The sequence below is a fragment of the Guyanagaster necrorhizus genome (genome assembly GCF_019112545.1).
Source record: "Guyanagaster necrorhizus MCA 3950 unplaced genomic scaffold BT62scaffold_13, whole genome shotgun sequence".
Lineage (NCBI taxonomy): Eukaryota > Fungi > Basidiomycota > Agaricomycetes > Agaricales > Physalacriaceae > Guyanagaster > Guyanagaster necrorhizus.
In genome coordinates, this window is record NW_025064892.1 from 83939 (window position 1) to 96509 (window position 12571).

At 47.4% G+C, this 12571-nt stretch overlaps 7 protein-coding genes across 7 annotated transcripts; 5 read left to right on the forward strand and 2 right to left on the reverse strand.

Annotated features, from left to right (window-relative positions):
• Nucleotides 1-200: 200 nt before the first annotated feature.
• Nucleotides 201-2793, forward strand: BT62DRAFT_949725 (DUF803-domain-containing protein). The gene is made up of 10 exons (XM_043188115.1): nucleotides 201-852; nucleotides 906-943; nucleotides 995-1050; nucleotides 1099-1158; nucleotides 1213-1447; nucleotides 1497-1594; nucleotides 1646-1714; nucleotides 1765-2121; nucleotides 2177-2464; nucleotides 2521-2793. The coding sequence occupies exons 1-9, from the start codon at nucleotides 311-313 to the stop codon at nucleotides 2396-2398; spliced, it is 1677 nt and encodes a 558-aa protein (XP_043039355.1). The 5' UTR covers nucleotides 201-310; the 3' UTR covers nucleotides 2399-2464; nucleotides 2521-2793.
• A 1092-nt stretch (nucleotides 2794-3885) lies between these two features.
• Nucleotides 3886-4476, forward strand: BT62DRAFT_895554 (actin depolymerizing factor; the record flags this gene model as incomplete). Its single annotated transcript, XM_043183226.1, has 3 exons — nucleotides 3886-4142; nucleotides 4260-4390; nucleotides 4448-4476. Coding segments are annotated over 3 exons (417 nt in total), but the record flags the coding sequence as incomplete, so codon positions are not given.
• Nucleotides 4477-5023: 547 nt separating this feature from the next.
• BT62DRAFT_138986 (uncharacterized protein) lies at nucleotides 5024-6872 on the forward strand. The gene is made up of 5 exons (XM_043179822.1): nucleotides 5024-5097; nucleotides 5156-5691; nucleotides 5746-5935; nucleotides 5993-6436; nucleotides 6484-6872. The coding sequence occupies exons 2-5, from the start codon at nucleotides 5367-5369 to the stop codon at nucleotides 6545-6547; spliced, it is 1023 nt and encodes a 340-aa protein (XP_043039357.1). The 5' UTR covers nucleotides 5024-5097; nucleotides 5156-5366; the 3' UTR covers nucleotides 6548-6872.
• Nucleotides 6873-7599: 727 nt separating this feature from the next.
• BT62DRAFT_138937 (uncharacterized protein) lies at nucleotides 7600-8724 on the forward strand. Its single transcript, XM_043179821.1, has 3 exons — nucleotides 7600-7721; nucleotides 7776-7831; nucleotides 7881-8724. Exons 1-3 carry the CDS (start codon nucleotides 7706-7708, stop codon nucleotides 8352-8354), a joined length of 546 nt encoding a protein of 181 aa, XP_043039358.1. The 5' UTR covers nucleotides 7600-7705; the 3' UTR covers nucleotides 8355-8724.
• Nucleotides 8438-8786, forward strand: BT62DRAFT_1006044 (uncharacterized protein; the record flags this gene model as incomplete). Its single annotated transcript, XM_043177206.1, has 2 exons — nucleotides 8438-8630; nucleotides 8692-8786. The coding sequence occupies 2 exons, from the start codon at nucleotides 8438-8440 to the stop codon at nucleotides 8784-8786; spliced, it is 288 nt and encodes a 95-aa protein (XP_043039359.1).
• Nucleotides 8763-10109, reverse strand: BT62DRAFT_968638 (uncharacterized protein). The gene is made up of 6 exons (XM_043188909.1): nucleotides 9834-10109; nucleotides 9754-9782; nucleotides 9686-9696; nucleotides 9550-9632; nucleotides 9345-9499; nucleotides 8763-9289 (listed from the first exon to the last, which is right to left on the reverse strand). Exons 1-6 carry the CDS (start codon nucleotides 10052-10054, stop codon nucleotides 9087-9089), a joined length of 702 nt encoding a protein of 233 aa, XP_043039360.1. The 5' UTR covers nucleotides 10055-10109; the 3' UTR covers nucleotides 8763-9086.
• A 596-nt stretch (nucleotides 10110-10705) lies between these two features.
• BT62DRAFT_949735 (ACBP-domain-containing protein) lies at nucleotides 10706-12555 on the reverse strand. The gene is made up of 6 exons (XM_043188116.1): nucleotides 12379-12555; nucleotides 12311-12324; nucleotides 12198-12261; nucleotides 12070-12142; nucleotides 11926-12019; nucleotides 10706-11873 (listed from the first exon to the last, which is right to left on the reverse strand). The coding sequence occupies exons 1-6, from the start codon at nucleotides 12492-12494 to the stop codon at nucleotides 10867-10869; spliced, it is 1368 nt and encodes a 455-aa protein (XP_043039361.1). The 5' UTR covers nucleotides 12495-12555; the 3' UTR covers nucleotides 10706-10866.
• Between the last annotated feature and the right edge of the window lie 16 nt (nucleotides 12556-12571).

The window sequence follows — 12571 nt, forward strand, 5'->3', positions numbered from 1 at the left end:
CAGACTCGTCATCTAAAGAGCTCATCATGGAAGGCAAAGATAGAAATGGTACTCACCAAAGAGAATAGAAGATGGAGCTGTAGGCTTGGGCAGACGGTGATAGTCGAGGTACAAAAGAACCGAAAAAAGTTTTCGCTTGAAATGCATGAACAAACAGCGTCGGCCCGGGTCCCGGACGCCGCGGATACGCCGCGACGAACGTTGGACGCAGACCGTCACCTGCACAAAGGCCAACAGTGAGACGGGTTCGCCCCTGGAAGCCGAGGCATCCTCTCTTCCTTTTCTTATCCGCTCTCCTACTGGCAATATCATGGATCCTGGTCGACTCCACATCAATACGCCAACCGTGATTGGTATCTCAGTCGCGATAGCTGGAAATATCCTCATTTCATTAGCTCTGAATATACAGAAGCTCGCGCACAAGCGATTAGACGTCGATAAATTGTCATCTCTGAACGCTTTAGGGAGAAACGGTGCCGCAAAACCTCGAGATGACGACGATAGTACTGGTCCAAGCCTCAACGAAAGGGATGAAGATCAGGAGGCAACAGTGGTGGGAGTAGCACAGTCAGATAACGAGTCGGATATCTTTGGATATCCAGAGGCAGTACCCTTGATGTCGTCGAATGGCCAGACAAACTATGGATCCTCGCCTTCACCCAGAAAGCCACACAAACGAAGCATTTCTGAGTTCTTGTCACTACCTCAGTTTGTGAGGAGACAGAAGGTGTCTATAGTATCAATTCCAGGCGATGTAATGGTGGAGGAGAGCGCGTCGCCTCAACAAAACAAGTTCGGTCGTGCTGAGGAGCTTGAACAGAATGAAGGTGACTACCTGAAATCCAAGCTTTGGTGAGATTCTTTTACTCTTTTGAAAAAGGACTTATGATCTGTTGTTCTCTTAGGTGGTCTGGTTTTCTCCTCATGAATATTGGTGAAATAGGTAACTTACTGTCCATAGATCGAAATTATTTTCACTCTAACGACCCTTTAGGCAACTTCATATCGTATGCCTGGGCGCCTGCTTCGGTTGTTGCTCCTCTCGGAACTGTAAGCAAGCTAACATGCAATATGTTCTTGAGCTCACGACTGCCAAAGTTTGCTCTCATTGCCAACTGTTTCTTTGCCCCCCTTTTACTCCGAGAACGGTTTCGCAAGGTGAATATATTTACTCTACTTTGATAAGAACAAGACGCGCTGACCCTAATAAAGCGTGATATACTGGGCGTATTACTTGCTATGATTGGGGCTGTAACAGTGGTGTTAGCATCCAGTTCTGCTGAAACGCGTCTTGATCCCGACGGGCTGGTGAAAGCTATATCTCAAACTCCGTTCATCGTCTATTCATGCATTTATGTTGCTGGATCAATAATTCTTTCTATTTTATCTGAAGGATCTCTGGGTCGGCGATGGGTAACCGTCGACGTAGGCTTATGTGCCCTTTTTGGTGAGCCGATAGGTCGTACCACGTTTGATAAAATTTACCATGAGAACAGGGGGCTTTACTGTTCTTTCTACAAAAGCTATATCCACCCTGCTGACGATGCAATGGATAGAAATGTTCGCAAGCCCTATCACATATCCAGTCATCCTTGTGAGTAAACGTGACCGGCACCTGGAGGATATTCGACTTATGCTTGACAAGGTTCTTGCAGTTACAGGTATAGGACAAATCAGATACCTAAATCGCGCCTTAATGAGATTCGACAGCAAGGTTATTTGTCTCTGAAATTTTTTTCACTCGACACTAATTCATGACCGCAGATTGTTATACCCACTCAGTTTGTTTTGTTTAACCTTTCAGCTATCGTGGGATCTGCGATACTGTATGGTGACTTTCAAAAGGCATCTTTCCACCAAATCGTAACTTTTCTGTATGGCTGTTCAGCCACCTTTGTGGGTGTATACATCATCGCACGGTCACCCCAAGATAACGGTGCTTCCGATCGGTTAGAGGAACAAGCCGAGGTTGAAGATGCTCAAAACAGGAACACTCTCGAAGACGCTCGGTCCCCGCGTTCGCGGGCAACAGTTGTACAACCATCTCCTAGAGACACCCCGGGTCTAAACCTGAGGCGTAGACGCAGTACTGTCAATCTAATAGGCTTAACGTCGGCTCAGGTTGGTAACGAGAAGCTACTTGTGTTTTCTGTCTCTGAAATGTTGTCATTCTTAGCATCTTTTGTTAGTGCATACGCCTCCCCGTGAATCGCTTGCTCGGGAGCGGGATTTCGAACGGGGAACCCCCGTTCCAACGCCAGACCATTACCAACCACATCGAGCCCAAAGTTGGAGAAGTGATGATTCATTTGACGTTATTCCCAGTGATAGTAGCGTTTCTCGCCGACCACAAGAGGGTACCCAGCGCTCGAGAAGCGGAGGCGAAACACCTCGGTGACCCTGCCTGTGGCGTCTAGCTTTGTCTATTTATGTTTTGCCGGAATTATCCTTATGAGAAGCCGCGGTACGTGTTTTACCATTTCATTCTTCATCATGATCTAACAAATGTCTTCATCTTAGGTTTACTCTAATTTTCCCAAGTTCTAATTCAGAGGTTTTGCAATAGCATCAATCATTAATGCGTCCTTCGTGGGCATGCATGGTTAACCCCGTAGGGCGTTTTACTGTTTCAGCTTGAGCGGTACAGATTCGAGTCGCTCCGAAGCGCACAATCAGCGCAGTGCACCCGCCTATCCCCTAGATCATCAAACGGATGATGGTGTACACATAAAAGACTTGATACTCGGCGTTTCTCGAGATGATTGTATACTAGTAGCATATTATGGGATCGGTTCAATCTCGTTTGTCTACTGTGAGCTTTCGTTGACCGTTCCTGTCTGGGCTGTAGGTAGCCCGACCAAAAACAGCTCGGGGCCTCATCAACATCATTTTAAATATGGTACTTGGATGTGAAGGATCCTTTTCTGTTGATGATCCGGCGAAGCAAGTCAGCCGTTCGTTCCCATAGATTTTCCAGAAGATAAGGGCCTCTTGGACCAGTCTACGCATGGTGTTTGCTGGTCTGGGAGAGTTGCGTTAGGCCGTCCACGCCGTTTATGGGTGATCCTTTGTTCCCGGGGGAGGTTGAAGTGTTTGGTACAAGTTGATTTCTGTCCAAGCGAGTTTGATCTGACGTCTTTTTGTGAACAGATACACGTACTTGACCTACTGTGAATGCGGTCCTCGCAAGAGACGCCAGACGCCACCAAGGTTTCTCAATGATTCGGTCTTATGAGACGACGTGGTTTTGGCCTCTCCTTTTACCACAAAGCCACCCGGCTACATGTATTTAACTTTCTCGGCCCCAGTGCTCGGGATCGCTGCATCTTCGTCTTCAAAGGTACTTCCGTGGCCAAGTTGAGATTCCTGTTACAGATCGTCTCGTCCTGGACTTGGTTTAAATTCTAATTACAATTTTATTCAGTCGGTGCGGGAATTCCCTAAGACATCCACATGATATGGTACAAAACTATCTAGCATCGCCTCCGAGTTCACTCCCTGCGAGTCATTTGTATGTGTGCAGCGCTATTAAGCTGCGCTCAGTACCACAGCTGCCAGCACTTCCAGTCAGAATGCCTGCGATAGCTGATATTTCTGGGATAAACGTCGATTGCGCAGAAGTAACATGCACGGCTGTATATACACTAATGTCAAGCGTAGTAGATTTGTTGGTGCCGTAGCTGGTATGTTCACGTAGCTTTAGGCGTGGATTGCCAATTTTAGACAGCGCCTAGATGAAGCACGCGATAACATTTGCAGTGTTGGAACACTGCCACACCCATATAAAGCCGTTCGTCTCAACCACCACCTCATCACTACTTGAAAGTATATTCTAGCAATGGTATGGCTTTGTGAATTCATACTGTCGATAATAATGACTCTTTACAGTCCTCTGGAATCGGTGTCAACTCCGAGTGCCTCGAAAAGTACCAGGAACTCAAGCTTGGCAAGAAAACCAAGTACATCATCTTCGCACTCAGCAAGGAGAAGACGGAAATTATCGTGGAGAAGACTTCAGAGTCCACATCCTACGACGAGTTCGTTAGTGATCTCCCGGAGGCGGAGTGCAGGTGGGCCATATATGACTTTGAGTTCGAGAAAGAAGGCGCGGGCAAACGAAACAAGATTTGCTTCTTCTCCTGGTGAGTTTCATTGTACCCTTATCGTCTGACATCGCGTCGTTTCGTGCTGTCATTGTGATTAGCAGCAAGGAGACTGGATGCGCAATCCTCGATTCGGCACTGATCTCTTTTGATAAGGTCTCCCGATGATGCGAAGATCAAAGACAAGATGTTATTTGCCTCGTCCAAGGATGCGTTGCGACGTTCTTTTGTCGGTATTGCGGTAGAGATCCAAGGAACTGATTTTAGCGAAGTCGCGTATGAGAGTGGTACGTGTTCCGCTTGTTGACTGGCTGTACTGCGCTCATTTTACCTTCTTTTACCAGTGATGGACAAAGCCTCTCGTGGCGCCTAACTTGCTTATCTCTGCTACCCCTGTTTTCTCGCTATCCATTTATACGCTGTAGTCCATCAATTTATCACCAACCAAGAAGTGCAGGGGAAATGTAGATAACCATATCAAGTGGGACACCATTCGTTTTTCGTAGGATATCAAGAAACAGATATATTCGAAGGATGGTCAATCATTCAGCCTCTCGTGTATGACAAGCCAATGTTATTTTTCATCGCAAAAAGGGCCGATGTCCCGGGTCTCTGACGCTGTGGCCGTCGGAACGAACTGTCAACCAATGTCGGCTGCTGTTCACTTTGAAGGATGTGTTACCTCTGCGTTCTTAGTCCAAATCACTCCTTCAAGACGTTCCTTTACCCGCTTCGTGTTATGTGATGGCCTATTTTCTAGTAGTATTTATCTGCTACCCTAGGCTAGCACAATGAATTGTTGAAATCTCAAGTTCTGAAAGTTGGCACAGGCAAGAATACTGCAAGAACCTCCGAAACAAACAACGCGAAAGCACATGCGGCGCCTGCTATTATTACAGCCACCATGTCCATCAAGGCTCGAAAGATCTCTTTCAAGCTACCCCCGACAACGATAACAGATAAGCTGCACTCGCAGCAGGTTCGGAGGTCTAAAGTGCGTCTATTCATTATGGAAGACAGCTGGCTAACTAATTACCCTGTAGGCTTTGGAGGAGCAGAAACGAGTATGCAGAAATTCTCAATTTCTCTATCTGGATTTACCTCGTAACATTATTCTATGACTAGCGGCGTGCTGAAAAGATAGATGCGTCAAGACAACTTGACATCTTTGCTGATCTTAGTCTCGGCTTGGATGATGAGGACGATGAAGACGATGGAGACCAAATAGAGGTTGTTCGTGAAGGGGTAGGAGCTTTTGCGGCAATGCTTGGGTCAGAGCTGCAACCAATTACTGCTCCGAGTGTAGCGTCGTCCCCAACATCAGAGCAACCGAAGAAGAAGAATAAACGCAAACGAAAGACAAGATTGAAAAACCAGGATCAACAACAACAACAAACGAAAAAACATGATGAACCAAACGAATGGGCAGATAAGTGTATGTATGCGGAGCTGCTAGAGATGAATTCGGACGATCCTTGGACAACTACGGACGGCCTACCGGATGATCTCGAGACTGGATGGGTGGCCGTCGCGCCTGTTCCTGTCGGCAAGCGTTGTCTTGCCATATCACATAATAGCAATGGTACAGGTCCGTTTGATAGGTTCTTGAGTACGACCATGTTGATGCTAACCATCCTACTAGCTCCAAACACAATGCTGCGGTCCAGAGCGCTAGGAAAGCCACTTATGGCGCGTTTCCCATCGTCACTACCACCGAATACTGTTGTGGACTGTATCCTGGACTGTAATTGGCGAGATAACGGCATCTTGCATGTCCTCGATGTTGTCAAGTGGAAGGGCCAAGATATCGGTGACTGCGAGACAGCTTTCAGGTGCGAAAGTCTTCGTTATCATCCATAAACGTATACTTAAGAGCAACTTTGGTGCAGATTTTGGTGGAGAGATACTCGGCTCGCTGAACTCCCCATCTCACCGCCTCCTGCACTGACCTCTCCGCGGCATCAGTCAGATCATGCTCCATCTAGATATCGTTTCAGCTATCCAACAACACTACTTCCGATACCATACTATCAAAACACGTCGCTCGATAGTCTGAGTGCTGTTGTTCTTCCTCTTGCTAGATCTTCGCGCTCAGTCACGGTCGACGTTCCCGTACTCGCACCCGCTGACATTTCAATGGACATCGACGGGGCTGCTGAAGGACCATCGATCGACCATCTTCCTATAAATGTCTATCCTGATGGGATGTTGCTCTATGTGTCAGAAGCTAGTTATGACTCAGGCACTAGCCCTTTGAGTAGCTGGGTGCCCATTAAACCTTTTACTCCTGTGCCATCATTGAATGCAGAAGCTCCCCTCGATAAGTTCCAGAGGTGAGGGAGGCATTTTGATCGAGAACACATCTGACAAGTGCACATAGATTAGTGCACCAGCGCATGGAGCGCAAGACGGCTGCAGTGTCCATAGAGGTGGAGATGTCATGAAGCTCTTTCACCGTTTCCTGCGCGTATCTAGAATATGATCGCTGATTTTTTACGGAGTGGCGCAATGAAGGACGTCGATAAACTCAAGCAACTACCATGCAAGACCTGTATGAATATCTAACGTCCAACTTTCAAATTGGAAGCGCTGTCGGCCACATCAAGGTTGCGTGGCGCAATAATTTGATGGCGACCATTGATTGTGTATCTTCAACTTGAACTTCGACGTTGTTCAAGGCCGGGACAATCTCAACATCGCTCTCTACGTTTTTTGTTTTTACATTCTATAGCTTTGCACATTACTCATCAGAATATGTTCTCAGTTACAGGTATAAGCCTCTAGAGGTCTTTATGCTCTCCCTAACAGCGTCGTCATGCCCAACAGCTCTCAGTCCGCCAGCGCGGTCTTACAATACCCACTGTTGTTTCCGTTGCAATCAACGACACTTCCCAATACCCCTGCATTACTGATAGCAGTGCCCATGCATGATCCATTATGAATGAGCACAGAAATATTATCTGGGATGACATTCTCCATCTACGTTCAGTATCTCCGGATGCGTTTCGGATTCCTTCCTTCCTACTTCGTCAACTAGACACAAATCGCTCGTCTACAAACTACTGGACACCTTCAACCACACGGGCGGTGGACACTATTCCCTATCTTCCCTATCGACCCATACATAGGAACGAACGAGAATAGCGTCTTCAAACGGCTTGAAACAATTGCCGGCGCGGATACTGTCGAAGAGGCGAAACCCTTGCTGGATCGCAATCCGAATGTGGTAATGCAGACCCAGCCAACGCAAACCTCGCTTTCTGAAGGTCGCGACGGACAGTTCATATCTGAATTCCACTAGGCGTTGTGTGAGTCTAGGAGCCCAAGTCATAAACCACGAGTTTTCCGCCTGGTACGGAAAATCGTACCCATGTGAAAATAATCACAAGGTAAGGCGATATTTCATCCCTATGTAGCTCGATGATTTGTTATTTGCGTCACTATACAGACCGCATTAGCATGCCACCGTGCTGGGATTGAAGAATAAGTGATTCATGTAAGACGTAAAACGTCGACCAAACTCTTCTGCGACATCCAGACATCTGTTTACTCGAATACTGCGAACCCCGTAGGAGGCACTTCAGCTGGTCCAAGTCGGCTGCATGGTCCACAGCGTCTGTATGTATACTGGACGACACACTATCGCGTGTCTCTGATGTTGATGTCCTCTAGACAAGGTTTCCAGAATCAGAAAATACTCCTCGATGGGCTCCTTCACGCTTTCAGAGGTACAAATATTTTCTATCTGTCTGTTTCTGTCTTCTAAAGTCTATCAAGGTGGAGATATCTATACAACGCTTCATATGTTCACAGAGACATATGTTCAAGGAACATCTTACTTTGTGCAGGCAACAGGAGAAATATATCGAACTTGGAATATGCCACAGCCTTTCTATCCGAAGGTTCAGAAGTGATCCCAAAACAGTACGACCCCGAGTCGCACATGCTTTCGTATTTAACTTCAATTTTCCTATTGCAAGGAAAATCCACTTTCATGCCACAGAAGTTCAACATAAACGATATCACTTCAAAACAAAGCAAGCAGACGACTATGATATCTCGGACTCAGAATTTGACTTGTTATTCCCGCCCCAACAGGACATCGTGCACCGCGTCTCACGCCGTTTCTTATCACAACGCAGAATCGACTTTGGTAGACCGACGTGCACTCGCTGTCTACCACAGAGGCTCCGACGACTGATGTGGATTAATCCACCCAACAATTACAGGAGGAACACTTCAATGCCCTAAGCATTCCTATATGACACCGAAGGATCTCAGGCACACTTGGACTTTCTCAGATATACACTAGATGAATATGCTACCATCGTACTATGTCCTCCAACGAATTTCAGGACGCAACAGTGGCACTCAGCGTCGTTCGCAAAGTCCTCGACGTTGCACACACATTTGAGGCTCAGGAAAAATTTCCTCAATACGATCACTTTGCAAATCTGTTCAAACAACGGTATTTCGAAGAAGCTCTAAACGAGGCAGCCATGGATACTGTCGTGGACGCTCTTGACTGTTCGAGCAGACTACAATACAACATTCCGTAACCTAGCTGCATTATTTGCCTTCGTTACAGCTGTGGGGGTTCCTCTGGAACCGGATACCTTCATCTCCATTGGAAGCCGCTTATGTGGTTCTTGGACAAAGCGACGAGCTACGATATTGCGGTGAATTACAATGGGAATCGAAATTTTACATTAATGGAACTTTATCATGAAGCAAGAAAGTATTGCTGTCCCTTCTTCCTCTTCTTTATGCTCTGATCGCTGACGACCAAGGACTGTCGTGGTCGACAGCGTAGACCAGCGATCTCTCATACTACGACATGTCAGGGCGCTCCTGATTCGAGCTCTCAGCCGTTGGCCTCGTCTACAATCTTCATAACTACTTGGAGGGGCACATTCACGGGAATCGTCTTCACGGGGCTCATAGTTGGCATAGTTCTCCTCATTCAGACCTTCGGGAGCCCAGTCAATCATCTTCATCCCCTTCACCGTGACGTGTGGGCCGCTGGGGAGGATAAGCCAAGGCTTTGGGACTCTGATTGTCGCGACGGGATGTTTTCGTTGTCCTTGCACTTCGAAACCATCCTTCAGGCGGTAGCGCACCTCCAATTCCTTGGATAGACTCCACAGTATGGAGAGATTCGAGTGTCTCTTGACTGAAATAGGCGGCTAGGTATGCTTATTGAGCTAAAACAAATAAGGAAGCATGAAACAAGCGGCTCACTGAGGTGCCACTTCCGTGTAATGCCTTTGGATCGATCTATGGGGAGGGTGACGTGAACGCTGTACGTTTGCTTGATGAGATTTCTGGTTTCAGGCAAGGTTCGGAATGTTGATGATACAGAATATCCTGGAAAATGGGATGACTCTTCATTTCTTCTGTAAGTGCATTAGTTCAGATTTTGGAGCCAAGTATATATCGGTCGAACCTCGTTAATCGTGCCCATGGCGGAGACTGAGTAATGGGCACGCAATCGTCATCCGGATTCTTCTGGTGATAGAACAAGAATTCCTGCAAGGCAAGCGTCAACTGGGCACAGGCGATGAAATGGGGCCAAGAATTACATCACGAATGCCTATACAGCGCCACAGTTTTTCAATGCAAGGTAATGGCGAACAGATCTGACACATACGACTTGGTCCCCATGCCATCCCATCCGTCCTTAGAGACAATGTAATCATCTGCTCTGAACGAAACAGGTAACCGGCATACCATCGTTCCAGGCCTAGCCCAACCGTCTCCGTATTGACGCCACGCTCCTCCCAGACATACACGTTGCCGGCCACAACCGCCCTCCATTCCTCGATGTTGAGCCGACGCGTGATGAGGGGGAGGATATTCAGTGCTACCCCATGGAATACCACTAGAGCATCACGGGGAGTCCGGATCCGTACATTCTCGAGAGTAGGGCGCTGTATGAGGGTGTTATCCATTGAGGAACGAAATTAAAACCCTGTCACGTAGTACAAGTGTGGCCTTTATACGTACCATGATGTAGCATGAAATATTCAGGGAACATACACAGGGTGCATATGACCACCAAGATGGTCATTATTTTAAGGTTTAAATTGAGTTGAAACGGGTGGAATGTCAGGGAAGCATTCGCGAGAGAACCTTAGAATACCCGTTCTTGGGAAGTTCTCACGATAGCAATCCAAAAAATTGTGACATGAAGTGGTCAGACGGGGAAAAGGCAGATCAGTGAAGTATATAGATCTCGTGATGCATGGCTGTTTGATTCATTTGTGTCGAAACACCGGAGAAACTCGGATGTGGTACTATGGATGCAATTCTCTTCTTTGTGTAGGAGTGGTTGACACTCTACGTGGATCGCTCGACTTCTGACCATAGGATTCGCAAGCCCCAAGAGATGGTTGATTACCATGCCCCCACCCTCCCCCCCCTCCTCCCCAAGGATGGATGCCGGGGGAATGTCACAACACCTTAGCATCAATGTTGTTGGAGTATCAGAAAGTGTTCATCGTACCTGAATTTGGGGATACGCTTAGGAGTGGGAGTTTCTACCTGGCTCCGACTCTACCGACCGTTCATTCGAACTCGGCCCTCATCCTCTCTCTGTTCTTCGTCGACAAATAATCACCTGTTCGCTTCTGCTTGGAGACCTTGAAGCTCTCATTAATGAAACGTAAAAACACCTTTCTTCAAACGAGAATACGAGGTATACTTCCATTGTAGATCCTTATCCTTATCCACACATGTACAAGATTAAACGCAAATACATCAACTAGACACCCTTATCCACCATAGTCCTATGCTTGGTCCCTAGTATAGCATTCCACAGGACGATAAGGGCAGCAGTGACTTCCCTTCTCCTCACACCACTCTTTTTCCACATGATCCTCACAAAAGCAAGGACACATAACAGGAAAGACGCGTCCAAACACAGACGTCGTATAATTATCGTAGAGGGGGATCTATGCTCGTTCTTAGAGAAGAACTTTGTAAACTCGCGGAGCTGCTCAATCCCTCTGGACATAGGATTCAACACCAAAGACCACATCCCCAAATCATCAAAGTCCCATTCTGGGCCTGTGCCTAGACTGCCCCGAGGCCCCGCCCAGCTGGGGCTGAGCCTACGTCCGCCGAGAGATGAATGAGATCGAGAATTCGGCAGGTAGATAGATTCAATTGACTCAATGCGTTCACCCATGGCAGCCAGCTGGGCCTGCACGTTTTCGACAGCACGTTCAAGCGTAGGCCGCGTTGCAGGTCTCACTGGCACATAAGGTCCAAACTGGGACATGAGAATTGGTTGGGATTGCCCGCGGTATTGAGGATGGGAAGGGTATATATGTGGCGAGCCGGTCATTTCGTTCTGAGATGATTGGGAAAATTGGCTGGTGGGATATACAGACGACGGCGCTGGGGTTGGGGAGTCGCCGAAAGCGGATGGGGTTTCAAATCCAGGTAATGGTTGAGCTACAGGGACACCACCGTGAGCAGGAGGAGGAGATATGGCAAGAGATCCAGTCATGGGTGTTCTGTATCGATGAGAAGAGAGGGAAGATTGGGGTCGGTTCGGTTGAGGCATCTCTATTTGCTCTGGGGTAAGATTCGGAAGCTCGCCAGCTTCATCTGCGCTGTCGTCTACTTCAGAACCAGAATCTGTTTCGTCTCGCTGTTGGCTATGGACAGAATGTGATTGAATTTGATGGATGTATGGTGATGCATGAACTTCATCTGAAGCAGTAGAACTTGACGATGAGGATGCTCTGGATCTTGACATGGTTCCTACATGAAAAAGAATAAATGTCTTGGAAACTGAATCAGTGAGGATTGTTACCGCTCATCACAAGATTGAAAGGGTCGCCTCCATACGCCTCCAGTTCCTCGACGAGACTCTTGGCAACTGTTTTGTCGGAATATTTGCGCAAAACCTACAGCAGTCAGGAGAGTACATGACTGCAAAATTTCTAATAAGGCATACCTTGAGAAGGGCGTCTACGTACAGCCACTTTGCCTCATACGAATCTAAATCCTTGTGTTTAGCCCAAGCATCCCTACGTTCTCCAGCCGATAAGAAATAGATCGCAATGGGAGTACAGCGACACCGACCATTTTGCACGCCCCAACATGTCCCACATTGCGGGCCGCGGTGACTTTACATTTCCAACCGTTGCTGTAGGAACGAGTCAGGGAGAACGAATGCATCACAAGAGAACGAGCACCTTGCTTGTACAAGCTAAGAAAACGGGTGTCAGAAGCACGGTGAAATAATAGACTACGAATTGTTTACCTGTACATCGTCAGTTTCTCCTCATAGTCCGTCTGGATAGGGCCAGTCTTGGGCAAACCCTGGACAATCTCAACTGCGCGGTCGAACTGGGCATCAATGAGGTCGTTGGATGACATGTCGTTGCCTGCTCTCAGGCTCGTTTTCTGGGTAGTGGTAAGGTCGTAGTACAGCGAATGCCGGACCCACGTGAAAG

Excerpts from the sequence above, each read along its gene's own strand:
- BT62DRAFT_949725 (XM_043188115.1), top strand. The coding sequence starts at position 311 with ATGGATCCTGGTCGACTCCACATCAATACGCCAACCGTGATTGGTATC. Across the intron at positions 1,051-1,098 it reads TTGTTGCTCCTCTCGGAACT|TTTGCTCTCATTGCCAACTG; the intron begins GTAAGCAAGCTA and ends CGACTGCCAAAG. Across the intron at positions 1,448-1,496 it reads AGGCTTATGTGCCCTTTTTG|GGGGCTTTACTGTTCTTTCT; the intron begins GTGAGCCGATAG and ends CCATGAGAACAG.
- BT62DRAFT_138986 (XM_043179822.1), top strand. The coding sequence starts at position 5,367 with ATGCTTGGGTCAGAGCTGCAACCAATTACTGCTCCGAGTGTAGCGTCG. Across the intron at positions 5,692-5,745 it reads ACATAATAGCAATGGTACAG|CTCCAAACACAATGCTGCGG; the intron begins GTCCGTTTGATA and ends CCATCCTACTAG. Across the intron at positions 6,437-6,483 it reads CCCCTCGATAAGTTCCAGAG|ATTAGTGCACCAGCGCATGG; the intron begins GTGAGGGAGGCA and ends AAGTGCACATAG.
- BT62DRAFT_138937 (XM_043179821.1), top strand. Across the intron at positions 7,832-7,880 it reads GCTCCTTCACGCTTTCAGAG|GTGGAGATATCTATACAACG; the intron begins GTACAAATATTT and ends AAGTCTATCAAG.
- BT62DRAFT_968638 (XM_043188909.1), bottom strand. The coding sequence starts at position 10,054 with ATGGATAACACCCTCATACAGCGCCCTACTCTCGAGAATGTACGGATC. Across the intron at positions 9,783-9,833 it reads GGGCTAGGCCTGGAACGATG|GACGGATGGGATGGCATGGG; the intron begins GTATGCCGGTTA and ends ATTGTCTCTAAG. Across the intron at positions 9,290-9,344 it reads TACACGGAAGTGGCACCTCA|CCGCCTATTTCAGTCAAGAG; the intron begins GTGAGCCGCTTG and ends AAGCATACCTAG.
- BT62DRAFT_949735 (XM_043188116.1), bottom strand. The coding sequence starts at position 12,494 with ATGTCATCCAACGACCTCATTGATGCCCAGTTCGACCGCGCAGTTGAG. Across the intron at positions 12,143-12,197 it reads ATGTTGGGGCGTGCAAAATG|GGATGCTTGGGCTAAACACA; the intron begins GTCGGTGTCGCT and ends TGGAGAACGTAG. Across the intron at positions 11,874-11,925 it reads TTTCAATCTTGTGATGAGCG|GAACCATGTCAAGATCCAGA; the intron begins GTAACAATCCTC and ends TTTTTCATGTAG.